General features: G+C 39.4%; 1 protein-coding gene across 2 annotated transcripts in view; it reads right to left on the bottom strand.

Annotated features, from left to right (window-relative positions):
• Nucleotides 1–24,913, bottom strand: part of nelfb (negative elongation factor complex member B) — a 93,421-nt gene that overhangs the window by 22,366 nt on the left and 46,142 nt on the right. For both annotated transcript variants that reach the window (XM_059994060.1, XM_059994061.1), the window contains 3 exons: nt 24,798–24,893; nt 15,165–15,307; nt 816–922 (listed from right to left, as the gene is read on the bottom strand). In XM_059994060.1, the coding sequence (XP_059850043.1) occupies nt 816–922; nt 15,165–15,307; nt 24,798–24,893 (346 nt within the window). The remainder of the gene's footprint in view (nt 1–815; nt 923–15,164; nt 15,308–24,797; nt 24,894–24,913) is intronic.

Genomic DNA, 24,913 nt, shown 5'->3' with positions numbered 1-24,913 from the left:
TAAAGCACTCGCAGCAGCTCTAGTAAAACTGCCTACAAGAATATTCGTCCCTGAACCTAAACCTTTTGTACAGGTCACATCTGCCCCCTGCTCCAATTTTTCAGCCATACGTTTATCTGCCACCTCTTTCTATTCCTATCCTCACTGTTGCATGAAACAGGTAACAACCCCAAGATCGCTACCCTTGAGGTTCTGCTTCTCAACTTCTTTCCTAGCTTCCCGTATTCTTTTTACAGGACCTACACCCTTTTTCTACTTATTGGTAGCAGTATGTACCATGACTTCTGGCTGGTCACCCTCCCTCTTCAGAATAATATGGACAGGTTCAGAGACATCGCAGACCCTGGCACCTGATAGGCAAACTACCATCCATGTTTCCTTTTTGTAGCCAAAGAATCACCTATCTGTCCCCCTATTATAGAGTCCCCTATTACTGCTGCCACCCTCTTCAGTTCCCTATCCTTCTGAGTCACAAGGCCAGATTTCATGCTGCTGTTGCTTCCCACTAAACAGTACTCAAAATGAAGTACTTATTGTTGAAGAGGATGGCCGCAGGGATGCTCTCCATAATCTGACATTCTCCCTTCCCTCTCCTGACAGTCACTCATTTATCTTGAATGTGGGAGGAAATCAGTGCATCTTGGGAAAATCCATATGGTCACAGTGGAATTTTAACTTATGTTCCTATATTTGTGCCTCTGAGACGTAACAACACAGAAGCACAAGATCAACCATTGTTTTATTTATTAATTCTATTGCAGAGCTGGTAGGAATCATCCCAAAATAATTGCCTTTTTGTCAGTGCAGATACTCACCCAATGAAGGCAGTAACCGGAGAATAGCATTCTTATTCCTCTGTTTTGTGATGTGCAGAACATAGTACAATGCGATTTCACAAGCTACACGATGTTCCAGAATAAACCTAACAACAGAAGAAACCTGAGCATTTTGCTTGATAGCCAGTTATTTTAATAAGAATGTTGCATGCAAGTTCTGTAACATTTTCATATTCCACAGAAAAATTCTGCTAAAAATTTGCTATTAATTGGGCTGACACAAACTACACACTATTGTAATTTGTAAATAGAGGTGATGGGGTTAAGACGAAAGAAGATAGTTACACATTGCTTCTAACATCTGCAAAATCAGTTCTCACCTTTTCCCAGTATGACCAGATGGCCAAATAGCCTCCTTCTGTGCTGTAAGTTTCTATGACCCTAATGCAGAAAATCAGACAACTTTTGTGTCCTGAAATTCTAGTGTACCAAAGTGGGTTAATCAAGACCTAGCCTTTTGGAAAAGAGGGGAAGAAAGTGAAACTACCACTAACTACTCCATCGACTCAGGCCTATATACAGTACCGTATATCTCTCATGAGACTATCAAGATCAATCCAAAGGAATTTAAGTATACACTTACTATAAGTGACAGCAACAGCAATTGTGAGTGTGGTAACATTAATTTAAGAAAGGAAATGTCAGACACAGCTGGAATCAATGAAGGAGAAGACAGGAGAGGCAGTCCAGGACTCTGGCTGTCTCCAGAGATCAGTGAGGCTTGAAGATTGAAGCAGCTAGTTATAATCCTGGACAGGAGTCCTAAGTCTAGCCACACAGCAGTAGAATCTAGTTATCCAATAAAGACTACTGATTTTTTGGTTTGAATAAGTTCATCTTATCAAGCCCTATTATATCTAACTTTCTTTTTCAGCCCTCTGTTATGGACCAAGTTTTTGTGCTATGGAAAATGAGGGGTATAACATGTTTTCGTGACTTATTTTTAGATAACTGTTTCATGTCCTTTGAACAGTTGTCTAATAAATATAATTTGCCCAGAGCCCATTTTTTTAAAGATATTTACAAATTAGAAATTTTTTGAATAATATGTTAGTCCTTTCTGAATTCATGCTCAATTGACATTACGGAAAAAATTCTAGGTTTAAATCCCTATCAGAAGGGATCATTTATAATATGATCATGAAAATACAGCCAGGGTTGTCAGATAAAATTAAGAAAAAGAACTTCAATGGGAGAAAATTTTACAGTTAGTTAACTCCTCTTCTATCTGTGCCAAACATGCCCTAATACAATTCAAGGTGGTACATAGGTCCCATATGTCTAAGGACCATCTTGCCCGATTTTATTCTCATGTTAATCCAATCTGTGATAGATGCCATTCTGAACAGACAGACAGACATACTTTATTGATCCTGAGGGAAATTGGGTTTCGTTACAGTCGCACCAACCAAGAATAGAGTAGAAATATAGCAATATAAAACCATAAATAATTAAATAATAATGCTAATTATGCCAAGTGGAAATAAGAAAAATCACACACACACAAAATGCTAGAGGAACTCAGCAGGCCAGGCAGCATTTATGGAAAAAAGCAAACAGTCGATGTTTTGGGCTCAGACCTTTTTGTCTTGATGAAGGGTCTTGACCCAAAGACAGACATACTTTATTGATCCTGAGGAAAACTGGGTTTCGTTACAGTCGCACCAAGAATAGAGTAGAAATATAGCAATATAAAACCATAAATAATTAAATAATAATGTTAATTATGCCAAGTGGAAATAATTAAAATCACACACACAAAATGCTTGAGGTACTCAGCAGGCCAGGCAGCATTTATGGAAAAAAGCAAACAGTCGATGTTTTGGGCTCAGACCTTTTTGTCTTGAAGAAGGGTCTTGACCCAAAGATATATCTTGTTTGAGCCTCTCTTGTTGGAGATGGCCATTGCCTGGCAGCTGTGTGGCTCGAATGTTACTTGCCACTTGTCAGCCCAAGCCTGGATGTTGCCCAGGTCCTCCTACATTTGGGGATGAACTGCTTCACTATCTGAGGAATAATGAATGGTGCAGAACATTGTGCAGTCATCTGTGAACATCCCCACTTCTGACCTTATGACGGAAGGAAGTTCATTGATGAAACAGCTGAAGATGGTTGGTCCTAGGACACTTCCCTGAGGAACTCCTGCAATGATGTCCAGAGGATGAGGTGATTGACCTCCACCCACCACAACCATCTTCCTTTGCGTCAGGTATGAATGGCTGAAGTAGCCTCTTTGACCCACATGTTTTGGTCTTGTCCTTGCTTGCAAAAATACTGGAAAGATATTTTTGGTATCATTTCAACAGTTTTGAGTATTAATTTGCAACTTCATCCTATCACTGCAATTTTTGGCTTACCAATGGTGGGTAACAGTTATTTATCCCCCTCAGCTCGGCGGATGATTGCATTTGTCACACTAATGGCTAGAAGATCCATTCTACTGAACTGGAAAGAAATTAATCCCCCGACTACTTTTCAATGGTTTTCCCAAACTATATCTTGTTTGAGTTTAGAAAAAATCAGAAGTGTCATTTTTGACCCTTCGGTCAAATTTGAAGAAACCTGGAGACCATTTATTCAACATTTTCATATGAGTTAAACTGACCTTTCCTGAACCTTTTTCTTATCACCTTTAGCTATTTGAATAGAGGTGTGGAGTTATTGACACTACTGTGCATACCTGATATGATACAATAGCCCATGTCGGTTAGATTAGCTGTTGTTTTTTTTGGGGGGGGGGGGGGTTTCCACTTTTGTAATACAGTATGAGTTTGGGAGGTTATTACATCTGTGTTATTAACGGTTTGTATTTGCATTCCAGCCATATTAATTATGTACTCTCAAGCTCTCTGTATTTGCTGTTTTTCTTCTTATACTTTGTTTGAAAATTAATAAGAAGATTTAAAAAGAAAGAAAGATTACTGGCTGGGGAATGAAGATGGCTTGGCAGCCTTCACATGCATATCATGCCAGGAATGGAAAAAAGAATAGCTCTCATTTATTAGTATCAATATGAATTTCCTGGGGATATGAAATAAGCCAGTAGAATACATATTATAATTCACTAAAGAGTTTCCAAATGAATTAAGACAATGGATAAGAACCCATGATGCCTTTGAGCTTCTAAGTGCAGATATGCATATGCATGAAAATGAATGAAGAAATTTATCTCACATCTGATGTTACTCCTTGTCAATAAACTTAGCAACAAAATCATAGTGGTATCAGCTCACTATACCTAAGCATCATGGCAATAGTTCAATAAATATGCAATAAATTTGGCACCTTTTAACATGATAACCATATTACTGTCCAACATATTACACACAGAATAATAGGGTTGTCTTTGTAGAGGATTTAAATTTTCCTAATCTAGATTGGGAGTGCTCGAAGTGCAAAGGGCTTGGAAGGTTCCGGTGACGTCATCTCCAGAATGGCAGCTTAAGTCCTCCGGAAAATTGCATATTTTACCCCATTAATCCATCAAATACAAGATCTTTCAAAAATATCTGAATTGATAAGGGGGGCAAAAATGGGGAAAAAGAATGGAGATTAAAAAAAAAGCATCACTACGGAGCCTGTAGATGAGAGAGGTGCAGTGAGCGGCTCTCCTACCCAAACGCATGGTAGTGAGGCTGACGATGGGCCTCGTTCAGGCAAAGCAGCAAATATGATAAAAATTCTGCAAGAGGTATGGGAGTTCCAAAAAGATATAAATTAACAACTAAATGATATCAAGTCAAAGCTCGCCAACATCAATCAAAAAATAGCGGTGGCGGAAACACAGATTGAGAAGGTGGAAGATTGTGTGCAAAATGTGGAATAGATATTAAGTAAGACGATAAAAATATTAAATCAACAAAAAGTAAACATTGACCAGGAGGGAAGATCACGACAGAAAAATATCAGGATATACAATGTTCCCGAAGGAGCGGAGGGTTTGTCTACGATGGAGTGTTTTAAAACTGCGGGTGTTTTATGAAGATGGGATCCAACCATATCAGACAGCGGAAGAGGCCACTACAGATATGAAGAACAGATGGCTGCCTGTCAGCGGGATCAAACTGAGGGAAAGCCTGGCTGAGCAGTTATCCCATTCTGCTTGGGAAATAGTGAGACAGTCGAGAAAGCAGGGGATGGGAGGAGGGTGAGAGAAATATATCCAGAAGAGACTGGGAGTTTTCCGAAGACAGCCCTCACCCCCTCCAGAACAGCCATTAGGTTCTTGTGTTAAGAAGTTAAATGGAAGCAAAAATAGACAGTGATATACCTATCTCAAGAAATACTTATTATAATGTGGATTTTATATTACTCAATTATTCTTTTTTATTCATTCATTCACTCCTTTTTCCCCACCTAAATGATAATATGTATATGGGAGGAACACACAAGGAAATTTTTCTATGTAATGGATATAGATTTATTCAATTACTTTTATGGGTACTGTAATGGGGGCCCTCAACTCACAGCTAGGAGGGGCTATCCCCCACAACTAGATGTTTTCTCTAGCTCAACCCAGGGTCATCTACTAGAGACCTCAGCCTTGGAATCACACCTTCGTTGCCTTTTATTATTATTCGCGTTTCTTGGTACTTAATTGTCCAGGGAGTAGATAATTAAGTTTTATTCTGCTAATTTCAATGATATATTGACAGATAAATACACATGGCTCAGGACAGAGCAAAATTCATTTCTTTTAATGTCAATGGGCTGTTAAATCCAATCAAACATAGTAGAATTCTATCCAAAATGAAAAAAGAACAAGCCCATGTAGTATATTTACAGGAAACTCACTTAAGTGATAATGAGCATGGAAAACTAAAAAGGATGGGCTTCACTAATGTGTTTTTCTCCTCATATATATCAGGACATAGGAGAGGAGTTGTTATTTTTATCTCAAGCAAGATAAATTTTTAAAAAAGTATTTGAAATGGGAGATAAGGAGGGCAGATATATTCTGGTAAGGGGGAATATAGACGGAAATTCAGTTACTCTATTGAATATATACGCACACCCAGGAAGTGATATTAGTTTCTTTCAGAATATTACTAATATTATGGTAACAGAAACAGAAGTTCTCCTGATATGTGGGAGAGACTTAAATTTACAATTACAACCAAAGTTAGACTCTTCCAATAGAAAAACCTATGAAACAAAATCCTTACATAAGAAAGTTAACACACTTTTTGAGGATGTTGGTCTAATTGATATATGGAGGGACCTTTCCCCAACAGAAGGGATTACACCCATGATTCTGTTCCCCCCCCATTCTATATATACAAGAATAGATTATTTCATAACATTTTAAAAAGAGAAAGACAAAATAAACACCTGTGGAATTGGGACAATAGATGTAAGTGACCATGCACCTATATATTTATCTGTTGATTTTGACCTACAACCAAAGAATACTATTTAGAAACTAAATTCAAGTCTACTCCCTACTTTAAGGAACAAATTAAAAAAAGAAATTGGTCTTTACTTAGCTAATTGCAAAGTTTTGAGACAAATTCAATGATAATGGAGAGGTTTCACCTCCCATTCTATGGGATTCTCTGAAGGCTGTTTTAAGAGGGAAAATTACAGCAAAATCTTCATATAACAAAAAAAAGGAATAAAATATTAGAGGAATTACAAAATACGCTGAAGGAACTAGAGAAAAAACAAACTGAATTTGGCACAGGATACATTAGAGGAAATGTAAAAAATTAGGAATGAAATTAATAGTTTGGCTACACAAGAAATCAGGAAAAATTTAATGTTTCTGAAAAAGAGACATTATGAAAGTGGGATCTAAGTCTATGAAAATACTGGTGTGAAAACTGAGTAAAAGATAGCAGAAAATACAATTCATTGAATTAGGAATCCAAGAACAAAAATGATTTAAAAAAAAGCTAAGTGAAATTCAAGAAGCTTTTGGAGTGTTTTATAAAACTCTATATTCCAAAGTTCCAAGGGGAAGCATAACCCAAATTGACACCTTGTTGAATTCTCTAGAGTTACCCACTTTAAGCGAAGAACAATGACTGCTGACATAACTGAAGTTGAACTAAAAGCTGCGATTAGTAGGCTTAAGTTAAGCAAGTCACCAGGATCAGATGGGTATATGGCAGAGTGGTACAAAGAATTTAAAAATGAGTTAATTCCTGTTTTACTCCCCACACTGAACTGGGCTCTAAAAAAGGCACAAATGCCACCCAGCTGAAAGGAAGCGATAATCTCAGCTGTACCGAAAGAAGGCAAGGATAAAATAGAATGAGTCATTTAGACCAATATCCGTTCTTAATGTATATAATAAATTATAGAAAGCAAAGGGTAGCAGTGAATGGGTGTTTCTTGGACTGGCTGGAGGTGACTAGTGGGGTACTACAGGGCTCTGTATTGGGACCACAGCTCTTTACGATTTATGTCAACGATTTAGATGAGGGCATTGAAAACTATATCAGCAAGTTTGCTGACGATACTAAACTGGGTGGCAGTGTGACATGCGAAGAGGACGTAAGGAGAATACAGGGAGACTTGGATAGGCTGGGTGAGTGGGCAGATATTTGGCAGATGTCATTCAATGTGAATAAATGTGAAGTTAACCACTTTGGAAGCAGGAACAAGAGGGCAGAGTATTGTCTGAACGGTGTAGAGTTAGGTAAGGGGGAGATGCAAAGAGACCTAGGAGTCCTAGTTCACCAGTCAATGAAGGTGAATGAGCAAATGCAACAGGCAGTGAAGAGGGCAAATGGAATGTTGGCCTTTGTTACAAGGGGAATTGAGTATAAGAGCAAGGATGTTCTTTTGCATTTGTACAGGGCCCTGGTGAGACCACACCTGGAATATTGTGTACAGTTTTGGTCTCCAGGTTTAAGGAAAGACATTCTGGCAATTGAGGAAGTGCAGCGTAGATTCACTAGGTTGATTCCTGGGATAGCAGGGCTGTCTTACGCAGAGAGATTGGAGAGTTTGGGCTTGTACATGCTGGAATTGAGGAGATTGAGAGGGGATCTGATTGAAACGTTTAAGATAATTAAAGGATTTGATAGGATTGAGGCAGGAAATATGTTCCAGATGTTGGGAGAGTCCAGTACCAGAGGGCATGGATTGAGAATAAGAGGTCAGTTATTTAAAACAGAGTTGAGGAAGAGCTTCTTCTCCCAGAGAGTTGTGGAGGTGTGGAATGCACTGCCTCAGAAGATGGTGGAGGCCAATTCTCTGGATGCTTTCAAGAAGGAGCTAGATAGATATCTGATGGATAGGAGAATCAAGGGATATGGGGACAAGGCAGGGACTGGGTATTGATAGTGAATGATCAGCCATGATCTCAGAATGGCGGTGCAGACTCGAGGGGCCGAATGGTCTACTTCTGCACCTATTGCCTATTGTCTATTATTTACCTCCATCATGGCCAAACGATTAGAAGAGTTTCTACCCATACTGATACATATCGATCAGACAGGTTTTATACAACAACACCAAACACAATACAATATACGAAGGACACTTCACATTATGGATCATATACAAAAAAATAAAATTGAAGCAATAGTGATAAGCGTGGATGCTGAAAAGGCATTTGATTGGGTTAATTGGAATTTTCTCTAAAGAATTTTACATAGATTTGGTTTCCAAGACACAATTATTAAAACCATACAGGCACTATATTAGAACCCTACTGCTAGGATTAAAATCAATGGATATTTATCGAATAGTTTTTCCCTAGAAAGTGGCACGAGACAGGGTTGTGCATGGTCACCGCTACTCTGCATTATATCTGGAACCATTAGCTCAATACATCAGACAAAATGAAGATATCAGGGGAATTACTATGAAAGGGAGAGAGCATAAATTGGCCTGTTACGGAGCCTTTCAAATATTTGGGCATCATTATGCCAAAAGATTTGGCAAAATTATCAGAGTGCAATTATCAGCCTATATATAAAAAATTAAGGAAAATATAACAAGATGGGACCCAATTCCTTTTTTTTAATTTCAGTTCAAGGATTGAGTCTATTAAAATGAATATACTGCCCAGACTGTTATATCTCTTTTAGACCCTACCAATTGAGATTACTCAAAATCAATTCAATGAATGGTACAAAATGTTATCAAGATATACATGACAAGGTAAAAGGCCTAGAGTTCATCTCAAAACTTTGCAATTAGCCAAGGAAAAGGGAGGGATGGGCCTACCTTCTCTTAGAGATTATTATTTTGCAGCACAGTTGAGAGCTGTGATATGTTGGAGCAACCCATCATATGACACTCAATGGAAAAACATTGAGGTGCGGGTATTTCCCATCCCATACAGGCAAGTTTGGCTGATAACAACCTACAAAGGCACATAAATACTATTGATAACCTCTGGGTGAAATGGACTCTTAAAATATAGAAAACTATTATAAAAGAATATAAACTAGAGGGAGATTTTGGAATCCTTAGATGGTGTGCATATGACTCAGATTTTACGCTGAATAAATTGGATGCTAGATTTAAGGACTGGACACCTAAAGGAATAACAGTTCTTTGCAATATAATGAAAGAAGGAACGCTGTTCAGTTTCGAAATGCTTAAAGAGCAACACTTATTAGAAAACAAGACATTTATCTGTATTTACAGATGCGACAATATGTTAATAGGACAGTTAAAAATGTAACCAAAGCAAGTACATGTTTGATAGAGCTATTTAGAAAAGCATATAACGGTAGTAGAATCATTTCAAGCGTGCATAAGGGTTTGTCAAATCTTAAAACACACTTGACTTCATACATTAAAACAAAATGGGAGAAGGAAGGAGGGATAATTATATCTGAGGAAGAATGGACAATAATATTGATGTATCAATGGAAGTGTACCAGTTCACAGAAATGGAGGGAATTTGGATGGGAAAAACTTGACATTTTATTACACCCTCTTAGAAATCCCATTTTGATAGTAACCTCCCTGTTTGCTGAAGAAATTGTGGAAATCAAAATGCAAACCATTATCATATTTTCTGGGAATGCCCTGTTATCAAAGACTATTGGAGTGGGATACACAGTGCCCTACAAGACATCTTTAAATGTGAAATACCCTTAGAAAGTAAGACCATATATCTGGGTATATACCTCAAGAATGGTTGAGAAGATAAATATTTAATGAATATACTGTTGGTGGCTGGTAAAAAGACTCTTATTATCACAGGAGAGCCCAACCTTACATGCATGGATGGAAATTACAATGGACATTTACAAAATGGAGAAGATATAAACATCTGTCAATCATAAATTGGAACACTGTATGGCTTCTTAACCACAGAGTCAAACTGCGCAGTTGTTTTGGGCGTCCTATGGACTCGATCCCCAAGATCCCTCTGACCCTCCACACTGCCAAGAGTCTTACCATTAATACTATATTCTGCCATATTTGACCTACCAAAATGAACCACTTCACACTTATCTGGGTTGAACTCAATCTGCCACTTCTCAGCCCAGTTTTGCATCCTCTGACAGCCCTCCACATGATCCACAACACACCCAAGCTTTGTATGAGACGAAGGTCAAGTCGCAGCTTCATTTCCTTAATACGTTCTCTCAGAAGCTGCAACCTCCAGTCTCCCAGATTTCTCACAACCCACACACAGTACAATGTCCAACTTCTGCCACCAAGAACTAGAACACCTTATATTGACCTGAAAATATCTCAGCAATCCTTCATGGTCACTCTGCCTAAACCCTGCAACATCTTATCTAACAGCATACAGGAATATATTTACCTGAAGAACTGCAGCCATTCAAGGTAGTGGCTCAACATCATTTTCTCATGGGCAATTAGGGAAGAGTGGATGAAGGCTGACATTGCACAAAAGGGTCCATATCCCCAAAAGAATGAAAAGATCAGGTCATAAGACATAGGAGCAGAGTTAGACTATTTAGCCCATTGAGTCTGCTCCATTTCATCATGGCTGATCCAATTTTCCTCAGGCCCAGTCTCTGCCTTCTTCCCATATCCCTTCATCCCCTAAGCAAACAAGAATCTACCAGCCCCTGCCTTAAAAATAAATAAATAAATAGATAGATAGATAGATAAATAAATAAAGACTTGGCTTCCACAGTTGTCCGTGGCAAAGAATTCTACAAATTTACCACTCTGGCTAAAGAAATTTGTTCTCATTTCCGTTCTAAAAGGATGCCCCTCTATTCTGAGGCCGTCCTCTAGTCTTAGACTCTCCCACCATTCAATAGGTTTCAATGAGGTCACCCCTCATTCTTCTGAATGAGTGCATACAGGCCCAGAGCCATCAACCATTTTTCATATGACAAGTTATTCAATCCTGGAATAATTTTCATGAACCTCCTTTGAACCCTTCCAAGTTTCAGCACATCCATTCTAACAAAAGGGGCCCAATCCTGCTCCCAGTGAGGTGTCACCAGTGCTTTATAAAGTTTCAACATTATATCCTTGCTTTTATATTCAAGTTGTCTTGAAACTATTGCTATCATCGCATTTGCCTTCCGCACCACAGAATCAATGTGCAGTCTAACCTTTGGGGATTCCTGCATAAGGACTCCCAAGTCCGTTTGCACCTCAGTTTTTTTGTATTTTCTCTCCATTTAGAAATAGTTAACCCCTTCATTTCTTCTACCTAAGTGTATGATGATACATGCCCTGACACTGTATTCCACTTCTTTACCCATTCTCCTAATTTGGCTAAGTCCTTCTGTACCATCTCTACTTCCTCAAAGCTATCTGCCCCTCAACCTATCTTCATATTGTCTGCAAATATTTCAACAAAGCCATCGCTCAAATCATCCAAATCACTGACATATTACTTAAAAAGAATCAGTTCCAACACAGACTGCTGTGAAACACCACTAGTCACTAGCAGCCAGCCAGAATAGGTGCCCTTTATTTGCCTCCTGCTAATCAGGCACTGCTTTATCCATGCTAGAGTTGTTCCTTTAATACCATGGGCTTATAGCTTGTTAAGGAGTCTCACGTGTGGCATCTTGTCAAAGGCCTTCTGAAAATACAAGCACACAACATCAACCAATTTTCCTCTGTCTAACCTGCCTGCTATTTCTTCAAAGTATTCCAACAGGTTTGTCACTCAAGATTTTCCCTTGAGGAAACCATGCTGACTACGGCCTATTTTATCATGTGCCTCCAAGTACCCTGAGACCTCATCCCTAATAACTGCCTCGGACATCTTCAGAACCACTGAGGTCAGCCTAACTGGTCAATAGTTTCTTTTTTTTCCGCCTTTCACCCTTCTGAAAAGTGGAGTGACACTTGCAATTTTCCAATCTTCTGGTACCATACCAGAATCTAGTGATTCTTGAAAGATCATTCCTAATGTCTCCACAATCTCTTCAGCCATTCCTTTCAGAACTCTGGGGTGTACACCATCTGGTCCAGGTGACTCATCTACATTCAGACCTTTCAGTTTCCCAAGAACCTTCTCTGTAGTTATGGAAACTTCCCACACTTCATGCCCCGACACCTGGAACTTCCACCATACTGCTAGTGTCTTTCAAGAAAAGACTGTACTTATTCAGTTCTTGAACACACCTAACAAACTCCAACCCCATTTAAGCTCCTTAGCACAAGGGGTTTAGATGGGGTGGAGTTTGTTAGGTGTGTTCAGGAAGGTTTCCTGACACAATGTGTAGATAAGCCAATTAGAGCAGAGGCTTCCACCAAACTGCTAGTGTCTTCCACAGTAAAGACTGATGCAAAATACTTATTCAGTTCATTGTCATTTCATCGACCCCAGTGCTAACCTCTCCAGCAACAATTTCCTGCCATCCAATATCCACTCTTGCCTCTCTTTTACACTTTTTGAATTTGAAGAAACTCTGGTACCTCTTTAATATCACTTAATTCTGTATTGTATCTTTACTTTCTTAATGACTTACTCAGTTGCCTTCTGTTGTGTTATTTTTTAAAAAGCTTTCCAATCCTCTAACTTCCCCCTAATTTTTGCTCTATTTTATTCTCTCTCTTTGGCTTTGACTTCTCTTGTTAGCCACAGTTTTGTCATCTTTCCTTTAGAATACTTCCTCCTCTTTGGGATGTATATACCATGTGCCTTCCAAATAGCTTCCAGAAATTCCAGCCATTGCTGCGCTGCCATCATCCCTGCCAGTGTTCTTTTCCAATCAATTCTGGCCAATTTCTCTCTCATGCCTCTGTGATTCCCTTTACTCCACTGTAACACTGATACAGCTGACTTTAGGTTCTCCTTTTCAAATTTTAAGGTGAACTTCATCATATTCTGATCACTGGCCCTAAGGGTTCTTTTACCTTAATCTCTCTCTAATCAATTCTGTTTCTTTGCACAACACCCAATCCAGAACAGCTGATCAACTACTGGGTCAACCACAAACTGCTCTAAAAAGCCATTTCATAGGAACTCTAGAAAATCCCCCACTGTAATCTAGTACCAACCTAATTTTCCTAATGTACCTGAATATCCCCCTTCCATGACTTTTGTAATGTTGCCCTTTTGGCATGCACTTTCTAACTTCCACTGTAATTTGTAGGCCACATCCTCACTTCTGTTTGGGGGCCTGCATACAACTCCCAAAAGGGTCTATTAGCTTTTTAGCTCTATTCATGATTCAGCACCTTCCGACCCCTATGTCACCTCTTTCTAATGATTTGATTTCATTTTTTACTAAAAGAGCGAAACAACCCCATCTGCCTTCCTTCCTGTTCTTTTGATACAATGTGTATCCTTTTGACATTTTGCTCCAAGCTATAATTTTTCAGCCTACAGTAATGCCTACAATATCATAACTGCCAATCTGCAGCTGTGCTACAAGTTCATTGACCTTATTCCATATACATCCTATCCTCATCATATGCAGGGGATACATTCCTCACAGTCGACGCATAGTATGGAAATGCACAATGTAAACAATTATTTAAATGGAGAAAATAGGGATGCGTTCCAGAGGGCTTCCTGAGTATGTTTTATCAGTAATTTATTCACATTTTCATACCAATACAACACAAAAGCAGCACCACAAAGCAACATTTGTATTATATTTCATCAATTTAAGGTAATATTCAATGTAATAAATCATAGAAAGTTAACGCAGTCTTTTCATCCTTACTTATGTAAGTGCGTTTCAGCATACGCTTCCAAAAAAGCCCGGTTTCGTCTGCATTAAACACCTGCGTTGGTGTGATGCCTAACTCAGCTATCATAGCCCGCAACCGCGGAGGGTAGCGTTCAGCAGCTTCGTGGTCAGCACTAGCTTGTTCACCATGCACAGCTAAGTTGTGAAGCCTGTGACAATTACGAACTTAGAAAACCATCCCCTACTTGCATTAAAGCTAACAATTTCACTTGACACTTCCTCACTAGCCTCTGAACAAAGGTGACCATAAGTTTCCAAAGCTTTCACACGAAGATGATTGGAACTAAGTGTTGATTTTCTGTGTTTCATGCTCAATGTACAAACTCAATATTTTTTCCATTTTTGTCTTAATCTGGTTACGCACTTTGGTAACAATCTTTGAAGACACTTGTGATGAATCAATCACTGCACTTTTTATTTTCTCAGCATTTTTCTTTATGTTTCTGATCGTGGACTCACCCAGGCTGAGGTAGTGTCCCAGAGCTGTGTTAACTTCACCTGACGCAGCCCTGTTTATAATTTCTAACTTTTTTTTCAAGTGTTAAAGCGGTTCTCTGCCGCTTGGCTGACATAGGACGCTTAAGAGGCATAGTTAAATATTTCAAGCACAAAATCAGTGCACTGTGGGTAATAACAACAAAAGTTTAAGAGCGCAAGATCGCATGTCCACACGCTGCCAAAACCAATGAAAGACTGGCAGGAGTGAGACTTCAAAGCGTGCGCACCGAACTCGTATTGGTGGGAAAGCAGTGCATCTCATCCCAACAACCTCGCATTCTCCAGAACAGGTTGTCTATGTCAGGCTTGTAACTGCTGGATTTCAGAAGAAGCAATTTGATTGAAACACTTAAGATACTGAGGGATTTTGAGAGGGTGGAAATAGACAGAATATTTTCTTTTGGGGTAGAATCTATAACTAAACTTTGAAAACAACTTAAGACATACATAATCCAGAATTTTTTCCCCTGGTGAGGAGAGAATCATTACCCTTTGAAACACTCGCTCATTGTGCAAACAAGTATATTTAAGGCAGAGTAAATACTCTTAATAAGCAAGGAGGTGAAATATTACCACAGATATATAGGAATGCAGATTCACAGTTAAAATCTTTGTTACTTCCAATTTGTTTATAATATGCAATACTTTCAATATTATCCAAATGTAACATGTATTTCTGCACTTCAGAAGATGAAGCTGAGAATAAGAGACATACTTAATAAAGGATTCTGGAAGACTTGCTGGGTACAAATTTGAAACTTTCTCCTCAGTCGGCAGTTTTTGATCCACATTGAAAGTGTGATCATCTACTACAAATGCCATTAGGTTTGGTAGGAATTTGGTGATGAGTTCTATCTCCTATATTAAGAAAGCAAGTACAATTTGTGTTTAGAATGGGTTAAAAAAATTACAGTCAACAAATACTATACATAGATTGCTGAGGAACTTAACATGAACTCTGCTTCTTAAGCCTTATTTTCTTAAACTATATTTGAGGCAGAAGTGTTTGGCACTTGATAAGACCATAAGACAGAGAAGAATAAGGGCATTTGGCTCATTGAGTCTGCTCCACCATTTCGTTATGGCTGATCCATTTTCCTTTCTGCTCCAATCTCCTGCCTTCACCCCGTATCTCCTCATGCCCTGACCAATCTAGAATCTATCAAACTCTGCCTCAAATATTAAGACCATCACAGCTGCTTGTGGCAAAGAATTCCACAGGTATACCACTCTGTCTAAAGAAATTCCTCCTCATCTCCCTTCTAAAAGGATGCCCCTCTATTCTGAGGCCGTGTTCTCTGGTCTTAACACTCACACCATAAGAAACATCCTCTCCACATCCACTCTATCAAGGACTTTCACTATTTAATAGGTTTCAATGAGGTTGCCTCTCATTCTTCTGAATTCCAGTGAATACAGGCCCAGAGCCATCAGATGCTCTTCATATGACAAACTGTTTAATCCTGGAATCATTTTTGAGAGCCTCATTTGAACTCTCTCCACTGTCAGCACATACTTTCTAACATAATGGGGCCCAAACTGCTCACAATACTCCAAGTGAGGCTGCACCAGTGATTTATAAAGTCTAAAATTACATCTTTGCTTTTATATTCTAATATTTTTGAAATGAATACTAATATTGTATATGCCTTCCTCACCATGACTCAAACTGCAAATTAACCTATAGGGAATCCTGCACTAGGACTCCCAAATCCCTTTGTGCCTCAAATTTTTGTACTTTCTCTTCATTTAGAAAATAGTCAACCCTTTCATTTCTTCTACCAAAGTGCATAATCACACACTTCCTGACATAATTTTCTATAAGCCAATTCTTTGCCCATACTCCTAATCTGTCTAAGAACATAAGAAATAGGAGATGGAGTGGGCCAAGTGGCCCATCAAGCCTGCTCTGCCATTCAGTAAGATCACGGCTGATCTAACCCGGACTTATCTCTACCTACCTGCCTTTTCCCCATAACCTTTAATTCCCATACTAAGCAAAAATCTATCCATCCTTGTCTTAAATATATTTACTGAGGTAGCCTCCACTGTTTCATTGGCCAGAGAATTTCACAGATTCACCATTCTTCAGGAAAAGCAGCTCCTCCTCATCTCCATCCTATATTTACGCCCCTGAATCTTGAGGCTATGTCCTCTAGTTCTGGTCTCACTTATGAACAGAAATAACCTTCTTGACTCTACCTTATCTATCCCTTTCATAACTTTGTGTGTTTCTATAAGCTCTCCTCTCACTCCTCTGAACTCCAGTGAGCACAGTCCCAGGCAACTCAATCTCTCCTTATAGTCTAACCCCCTCATCTCTGGAACCTTCTCTGCACCACCTCCACAAAGGTGGTAGACCCTTTCTCAAGTAAAGAGACCAGTACTCCAAATGCGGCTTCACCAGTACCCTGTACCGGTGCATTATAACCTCTCTGTTCTTACTCCACTGTATTGTACTCCACTGCCAGACTCTTTCCCACTCACTTAGCCTATCTATATCTCTCTGCAGTCTCGCCATATCTCCTGCACAATTTGCTTTCCATTCAATTTAGATTCATCAACAAACTTAGATACACTATACTCAGTCCCCTCTTCCAGATCATTAATGTATATTGTGAACAGTTGCAGGCCCAACACCAGCCCCTGCAGCACTCCCCACTGATTGCCAAAGAGACAAACACCCACGAATCCCAGCTCTCTGCTTTTTACTGGTTAACTAATCATCCATCCATGCTAATACTGCACCCCCTACTCTATGCATTCTTACCTTATGGATATACTTTTTACATGGCAACTTTCGAATGCCTTCTGGAAATCCAAGTAAATAACGTCCATCTGTTCCCCACTATCCACTTCGCTCATTATATCCTTAAAGAACTCCAGTAAGTTTGTCAAACAGAACCCACTGTTGCTGAATCTATGCTGTGTCTGCCTGATGGATTCATTTCTTTCCAGATGCCTCGCTATTTCTCCTTTAATGATAGCTTCAAGCATTTTCCCAACTACAGATGTTAAACTAACTGATCTATAGTTATCTGCCTTTTGCCTAGATCGTTTTTTGAACAGTGGCATGACATTCCCTTTCTTCTAATCCATCAGGACCTGTCCAAAGCCCAGAGAATTTGGTAAATTAAAACTAAAGCCTCTACTATAACCTCTGCCATTTCTTTCAATACCCTGGGATGCATTCCATTAGGACCAGGGGACTTGTCTATCTTTAGGTCTACAAGTGATAGCTACTGTATTGAGGTCCTCACCTCCCATCACATCCATATCATCTCTCTTTGGCATGTTAGGCGGGTCCTCCACCATGAAGACCAACACAAAATTGTCATTCAAAGCCTTGGCTATTTCCTCATTATCCAATATCAATTCCCCCATCTTCAAGTGACCTACATTCACTTTAGCCACCCATTTCCACTCTATATAATTATAAAAACTTTTACTATCCATTTTTATATTTGTGCGAGTTTTTTTCATAACCTGGCTTCTTTTTCTTTATTGCTTTTTAAAGTTCTTCCAAATCTTCCAGTTTTCCACCACTCTTGGCAACTTTGTACACACAAGCTTTTAGTTAGATCCTTCATTTCCTTAGTTATCTACGGCTGGCTCTCCCCACCCTGACTGTTCTTGTTTTTAACTGAAACATACTTCTGTTGAGCACCATGAAAAATCTCTTTGAAAGTCTTCCACTGTTCCTCAACTATCCCATCTTATAGCCTGTGTTCCCTGTCTACCCTAACCAACTCTTCCCTCATCCCATTGTAGTCTCCCTTGTTTAGGCATAATATACCGGTTTTAGATCACACTATCGCACCCTCCATTTGTATGAGAAACTCAATCATACTGTGATCACTCTTTCCAAGAGGACACCTAACTACAAGATTGCTAATCGTACCTGTCACATTGCACAGGACTGGATCCAAGATAGCATGTTCCCTTGTGGGTTCAGTAACATGCTGTTCAAGAAAGCTATCACCTATGCATTCTACGGTCCCCCTCAAGATTGCCTTGACCAACTTGATTCACCTAAACTATGTGCAAGTTAAAGTCCCCCACGGTAACTGCTCATTGTTACATGCCTCAGATATTTCTTGGTTTATTGCCTGTGACACTGTAATGTTAATATTTGGAGGCCTAGACAACTCACACCAGTGATTTCTTTCCCTTTACCACTCCTAATCTCTACCCAGATGGATTCAACATTCGGCTCCTTAGATCTTATATCGTCTCTCAATATCGCCCTGACCTCATCCTTAATTAAGAGTGCTATCCTACCTCCCTTACCTTCCTGCCTATCCTTCCGTATTACCTGATATCCTTGGATATTTAATTCCCAATTCTCTCCACCCTGCAACCACATCTCTGTAATACCACTAATTCATACCCCTTTGTTGGCTTAACAAGGTGGAACTAAAGAGTCACTTTGTGGCAAATTTTACTAATGGAGAGAACAGAGCTTGGCTCAAGAGGCTTCACTGAGCCATTCGGAGGGGGAAGAGAAGACTAAAATAGTGGTAATTGGGGATGCCATAGTCTGGGGAAATAGACTATCATAGAAGGCTGTGTTGCCTGCCTGGTGCCCGGGTTTGGGACATCTTCTCTGACCTGCAGAGGAATTTGCAGTGGGAGAGGAGAGATCCAGTTGTTGTGTTCCATGTGGGTACCAACAACATAGGTAGAATGAGGAAAGATGTTCTGCTGAGGGAATTTGAGCAGCTAGGGACAAAATTAAAATGCAGAATCAAAAAAGGTGGTAATCTCTGGATTACTACCTGAGCCATGTGCAAATTGGCACATGGACAAAAAGATTAAAGAGTTAAATGTGTGGCTCAAGGATTGGCGTGGGAGGTGGGTTTGAATTTATGGAAAACTGGCACCAGTATTGGGAAAGGAGGGAGCTATTCCATTATCTATATATACACACAGTGGAATGCAAAAGTTTGGGCACCCTGGTCAAGATTTCTGTTACTGTGAATAGCTAAACGAGTAAAAAAATGACCTGATTTCCAAAAGGCATAAAATTAAAGATGACACATTTCTTTTATATTTAAGCAAGATTACTTTTTTATTTCCATCTTTTAGAGTTTCAAATAACAAAAAAGGGCCCAAAGCAAAAAGTTTGGGCACCCTGCATGATCAGTACTTATTAACACCTCCTTTGGCAAGTATCACAGCCTGTAATTACTTTCTGTAGCCAGCTAAGAGTCTTTCAATTCTTGTTTGGGGGATTTTCACCCAATCTTCCTTAAAAAAGGCTTCTAGTTCTGTGAGATTCTTCTGCTGTCTTGCATGCACTGCTCTTTTTGAGGTTTATCCACAGATTTTCGATGATGTTTAGGTTGGGAGACTATGAGGACCGTGGCAAAACCTTCAGCTTGCGCCTCTTGAGGTAGACCATTGTGGATTCTGAGGTGTGTTTAGGATCATTATCCTGTTGTAGAAGCCATCCTCTTTTCATCTTCAGCTTTTTTTTTACAGATAGTGTGATCTTTGCTTCCAGAATTTGCTGGTATTTAATTGAATTAATTCTTCCCTCTACCAGTGAAATCAAGTCAAGCCAAACCAAGTCACTTTTTATTGTCATTTCGACCATAACTGCTGGTGTAATACACAGTAAAAACAAGACAACGCTTTTCAGGACCATGGTGCTACATGAAACAATAAAAAAACTACACTGAACTACTTAAAACAACACAAAAAACAACACTAGACTACAGACCTACCTAGGACTGCATGAAGTGCACAAAACAGTGCAGGAGTTACAATAAATAATAAACAAGACAATAGGCACAGTAGAGGGCAGTAAGTTGGTGTCAGTCCAGACTCTGGGTATTGAGGCGTCTGATGGCTTGGGGGAAGAAACTGTCACATAGTCTGGTCATGAGAGCCCAAATGCATAGGTGCCTTTTCCCAGATGGCAGGAGGGAGAAGAGTTTGTATGAGGGGTGCGTGGGGTCCTTTATAATGCTGTTTGCTTTGTGGATGCAGCGGTGGTGTAAATGTCTGTAATGGCGGAAAGAGAGACCCTGATGATCTTCTCAGCTGACCTCACTATCCGCTGCAGGGTCTTGCGATCCGAGAAATGTTCCCCATGCCACTGCTGCAACACAAGCCCAAAGCATGATCGATCCACCCCCGTGCTTAACAGTTGGAGAGGTGTTCTTTTCATGAAATTCTGTATCCTTTTTTCTCCAAAGATACCTTTGCTCATTGCAGCCAAAAAGTTCTATTTTAACTTCATCAGTCCACAGGACTTGTTTCAAAATGCATCAGCCTTATTTAGATGTTCCTTTGCAAACTTCTGACGCTGAATTTTGTGGTGAGGATGCAGGAAAGGTTTCCTTCTGATGACTCTTCAATGAAGGTCATAATTGTGTAGGTGTCGCTGCACAGTAGAACAGTGCATCACCACTCCAGAGTCTGCTAAAACTTCCTGAAGGTCTTTTGTAGTCAAACGGAGGTTTTGATTTGCCTTTCTAGCAATCCTATAAGCAGTTCTCTCTGAAAGTTTTCCTGGTCTTCCAGACCTCAACTTGACCTCCACCGTTCCTGTTAACTGCCATTTCTTAATTACATTATGAACTGAGGAAACGGCTACCTGAAAACACTTTGCTATCTTCTTATAGCCTTCTACTGTTTTGTGGGCATCACTTTAATTTTCAGAGTGCTAGGCAGCTGCTTAGAGGAGCCCATGGCTGCTGATTGTTGGGACAAGGTTTGAGGATTCAGGGTACTTATAAAGTTTTGAAATTTGCATCATCTGGCCTTTCCTAAAGATGACTGTGAACAAGCCATAGCCCTAACAAGCTAATTAAGGTCTGAGACCTTGGTAAAATTTATCCGAGAGTTCAAATCTTTTGGGGGTGCCTAAGCTTTTGCATGGTGCTCCTTTCCTTTTTTCCACTTTAAAATTGTACAAAACAAAAATAATACATTAATCTTGCTTAAAATGTTGAAAAGAATGTTTCATCTTTAACTTTATGACTTTTGGAGATCAATTCATCTTCTATTCACAACTATTCATAGTGACAGAAATTTTGACCGGGGTGCCCAGACTTTTGCATGCTACTGTATCTATATACACACACACCATACAGGAAGTATTCTACAGGCAAGATGACACAACCATGGTTAACAAGGGAAGTCAAAACCAACAAAAAGCCAAAGAGAAGGCATATAATAGTGCAAAAACTAATGGGAAATTAGATTAGGAAGCTTTTGAATAGTGTTCTTTTCCGATCATTCTGGTCAACTCCTCTCTCGTGGCTCTGTAATTTCCTTTATTCCACTGTAGTAGTGATAAATCTGACTTTAGCTTCTCCTTCTCAAACTTCAGAGTGAATTCGATCATATTATGATCTCTTTCCCCTAAGGGTTCCTTTACCTTAAGCTCTCTAATCAATTGTGGTTCATTGCACAACACACAATCCAGAAATGCTGATCCCCTAGTGGGCTTAACCACAAGATGCTCTAAAAAGCCATCATGTAGGCAGTCTAAAAAAATTACCCTCTTAGAATCCAGCACTATCCTGATTTTCCCAATCTACCTGCATATTGAAATCCCCCATGACTATTGTAACATTACCCTTTCGGCATGCAGATTCTATCTCCCGTCATTTCTCAGCTTTCTACCTAGCTTCCTAAAATCTCTCTTCAGGATCTCAACTTGTCTTTCCAAGTCACTGGTGCCAATATGTACAAAGACTTCTGGCTGCTCACCCTCCCCCTTGAGAATGCCATGGACACGATCAGAGGCATCGCTGACCTGGTACCAATACTGTAAAACCCAAATGAGGACAACTAATGAAGGGGAAAGTAGCAAGAAAAGGCTAACGTGTGATGAAATCTGTGCCAGGCATTTATCCACTAACTTTCAAAAATGTTTTGAACATAATAAACATGGTCAGCCTTTTAAATCCAAAAAACTTAAACAGAAAATCAGGAGGGCTAAAAGGGGCTGTAGTAGGGAATAATAAAATTCATAGCGGGGAATAGTGAATTCTTGCTTTTGTAACACAGGACAGAATGGAGGATCAATATGTAGTATTGAGATTAGATGGGATCCTACAGGGTTAGTACCAGGCAGTGGAAGTCTGTTACATACTGAACTGGCTCAAGCCACAAACTGTAGGCTAAAGTGAAATATAGTGAATTCATGACCAGCTATTAGCTTAGCAACAGCTTCATAAAACTCCAAGATGGATGCTTGCCATTCTACATACAGGGTAAAAGTGGACCTGTACACAACACACTTAGAACATAATGCCTGACACTGCAGAAGACTTACCTCACTGATGTATACACAGCGTATGTGGGGTAGAGATAGTGTGGAAAATCAGATAAGAGATAGCATAACAGTAATGAGAACTGGATTGGGAAGCACTTGTTGTCAAGTGAGTGGTTTCCCCCTTGATCTCAGTTTGAGATAGCTTGCTCTGAAGGTGAACCCCATACTTGTTGTGAATTATTTCCATCTACAGAGACCAAGAAATATCCTTGGTGAATAGGATTCGGGAAAATCCCAATGCATTTTATACCAACATGAAAAAACAAGAGGGTAACTGGGAAGAAAGTAGCAGCACACAGGGAGAAAGGGGATAAGTTAATGGCTGGATCCAACAGAAATGGCTGGTGAACTAAGTACTTTGCATCAGTATTCACCATGGAGAAGGATGTGGATGATGGCAGGTTCAGGGAGGGGCATACTGATGAGGTGGGGGCCAAGAATCTGCTAAAGATCATTTAATTCCAATTCCATTTTCAAATAATTAATGTGGATAAATCCCCAAGTCCTAACAGATCTCTCACAAGTGAGAGGTGAGGCAGGAGACTGCTAGGGCATTGATAAAAATCTTTAGATCCTCAGCTACAGGCAAGGTTCTAGAGGAACAGAGAATAGCCAATTTTGTTCATTTGTTTTAAAAGGGTAATAGGGAAAATCCCGGAAGTTACAGGCCAACGATCCTTACATAGATGGCAGGGAAATAATTGGAGAAGTTTCTTAAGGATAGGATCTACTCACATCTCGAGAAGCATAGACTCATATGTGATAGCAAGGCTTTGAGTGGGGAACATCATGTTACACAAACTTGATGAGTTTTTTGACGAGGTGATGAAAATTATTCATGAAGATAGGGCAGTGGATGCTTTATAAATTGAATTTAATATGCTTTTTTAGTAGTGTCCCTCATGGTAGGCTGATCCAAAAGGCACAAGATCCACAGTGACTTAGTAGATTGGATAAAAAATTCGCTTAACCATTTGTATTACTAAGTCACTTCCATGCAGCTTCTGCCTTTTCAATGAATAGTTAAACAGTTCAATTTCTTAGCAAGACCCATAGTTCTAAGTTAAATAAATAATTCACTTCTGGCTACACAAGTAAAGAGCTTATAAACTAAAAATTTTGGCCTGGTATCTAAGGAATTACGTGCTGTTGTTGAAGAGGGTCCACATGATTTTCGTGGATGTTTTGCGAGGAAAAAGCATTTCAGGATATATATTGTATACATCTCTCTGACATTAAATTGAACCTTTGAACATGAGGTTTATGAGAATGGTCTTGGGTATAAAAGGGTTAACATGAGGAACTTTTGATAGATCTCAGCCTGTACTCACGGGGGTTTAGAAGGCTGAAGGCGAATCTCACTGAAACCTACTGAATATTTAAAGGTCTGGATAAAGTGGACCTGGAGAGGATGTTTCCAGTAGTGAGAAAGTGTCGGTCCAGAGGGCACAATCTCAAAATAAAAGGACATCCCTTTAAAACAGAGATGAGGAAGATTTTCTTTAGCCAGAGGGTGGTTAATCTGTGGAACTCATTGCCACAGACAGTTGTGGAGGCCAAGTTATGGTTGATAGGTTCTAGTTTAGCGAGGGTATCAAAAGATTACAGGGAGGATGCAGGAGAATGTGGTCAAGAGGGAAAAATAAATCAGCTGTGATTGAATGGCAGAACAGACTCAAAGAGCCAAATGGCCTAATTCTGTTTCATGGGCTTATGGTTTAAATTATAAATCATCAATCTTTTCATAGTTTCAACTTTGCTTTAATAGGTAAATATAATCAATTTTGAAAAAATCTGCTTATCTATAATTATTTCTTCTATAATGTCCTAAGTCTGTTTACTTGAGATCAGTCAAAATATCGACATTAACATTTTATAGGGTCAAACAGATATTATATGTTGTCCCTATAAAATTTTCCTTGAAGGATGATGTAACATAAGAGATAAATGGAATTTAGCATGCAATGTTGTCATTTCAGCAACTCAAAAGTAATTCCAATAACCTATCACCATAGAATATTGTCAATAATCATTAGACTAGATTTCCTAACTTACCATTTTTGGTTCCTTGAACACCTGACTGTCAATCATGTCCCAGGCACCTTGTCCCAGTGATAGCATACGCAGCAAAAGGAGGAGGTCTGGACTATCCTAAAAAATTCCATAATTAA

This window comes from Hypanus sabinus, chromosome 18 (genome assembly GCF_030144855.1).
Source record: "Hypanus sabinus isolate sHypSab1 chromosome 18, sHypSab1.hap1, whole genome shotgun sequence".
In the NCBI taxonomy this organism is placed as follows: domain Eukaryota; kingdom Metazoa; phylum Chordata; class Chondrichthyes; order Myliobatiformes; family Dasyatidae; genus Hypanus; species Hypanus sabinus.
The sequence above is the reverse complement of the archived record's forward strand: the minus strand, read 5'-3'. Positions and strand labels throughout refer to the sequence as shown.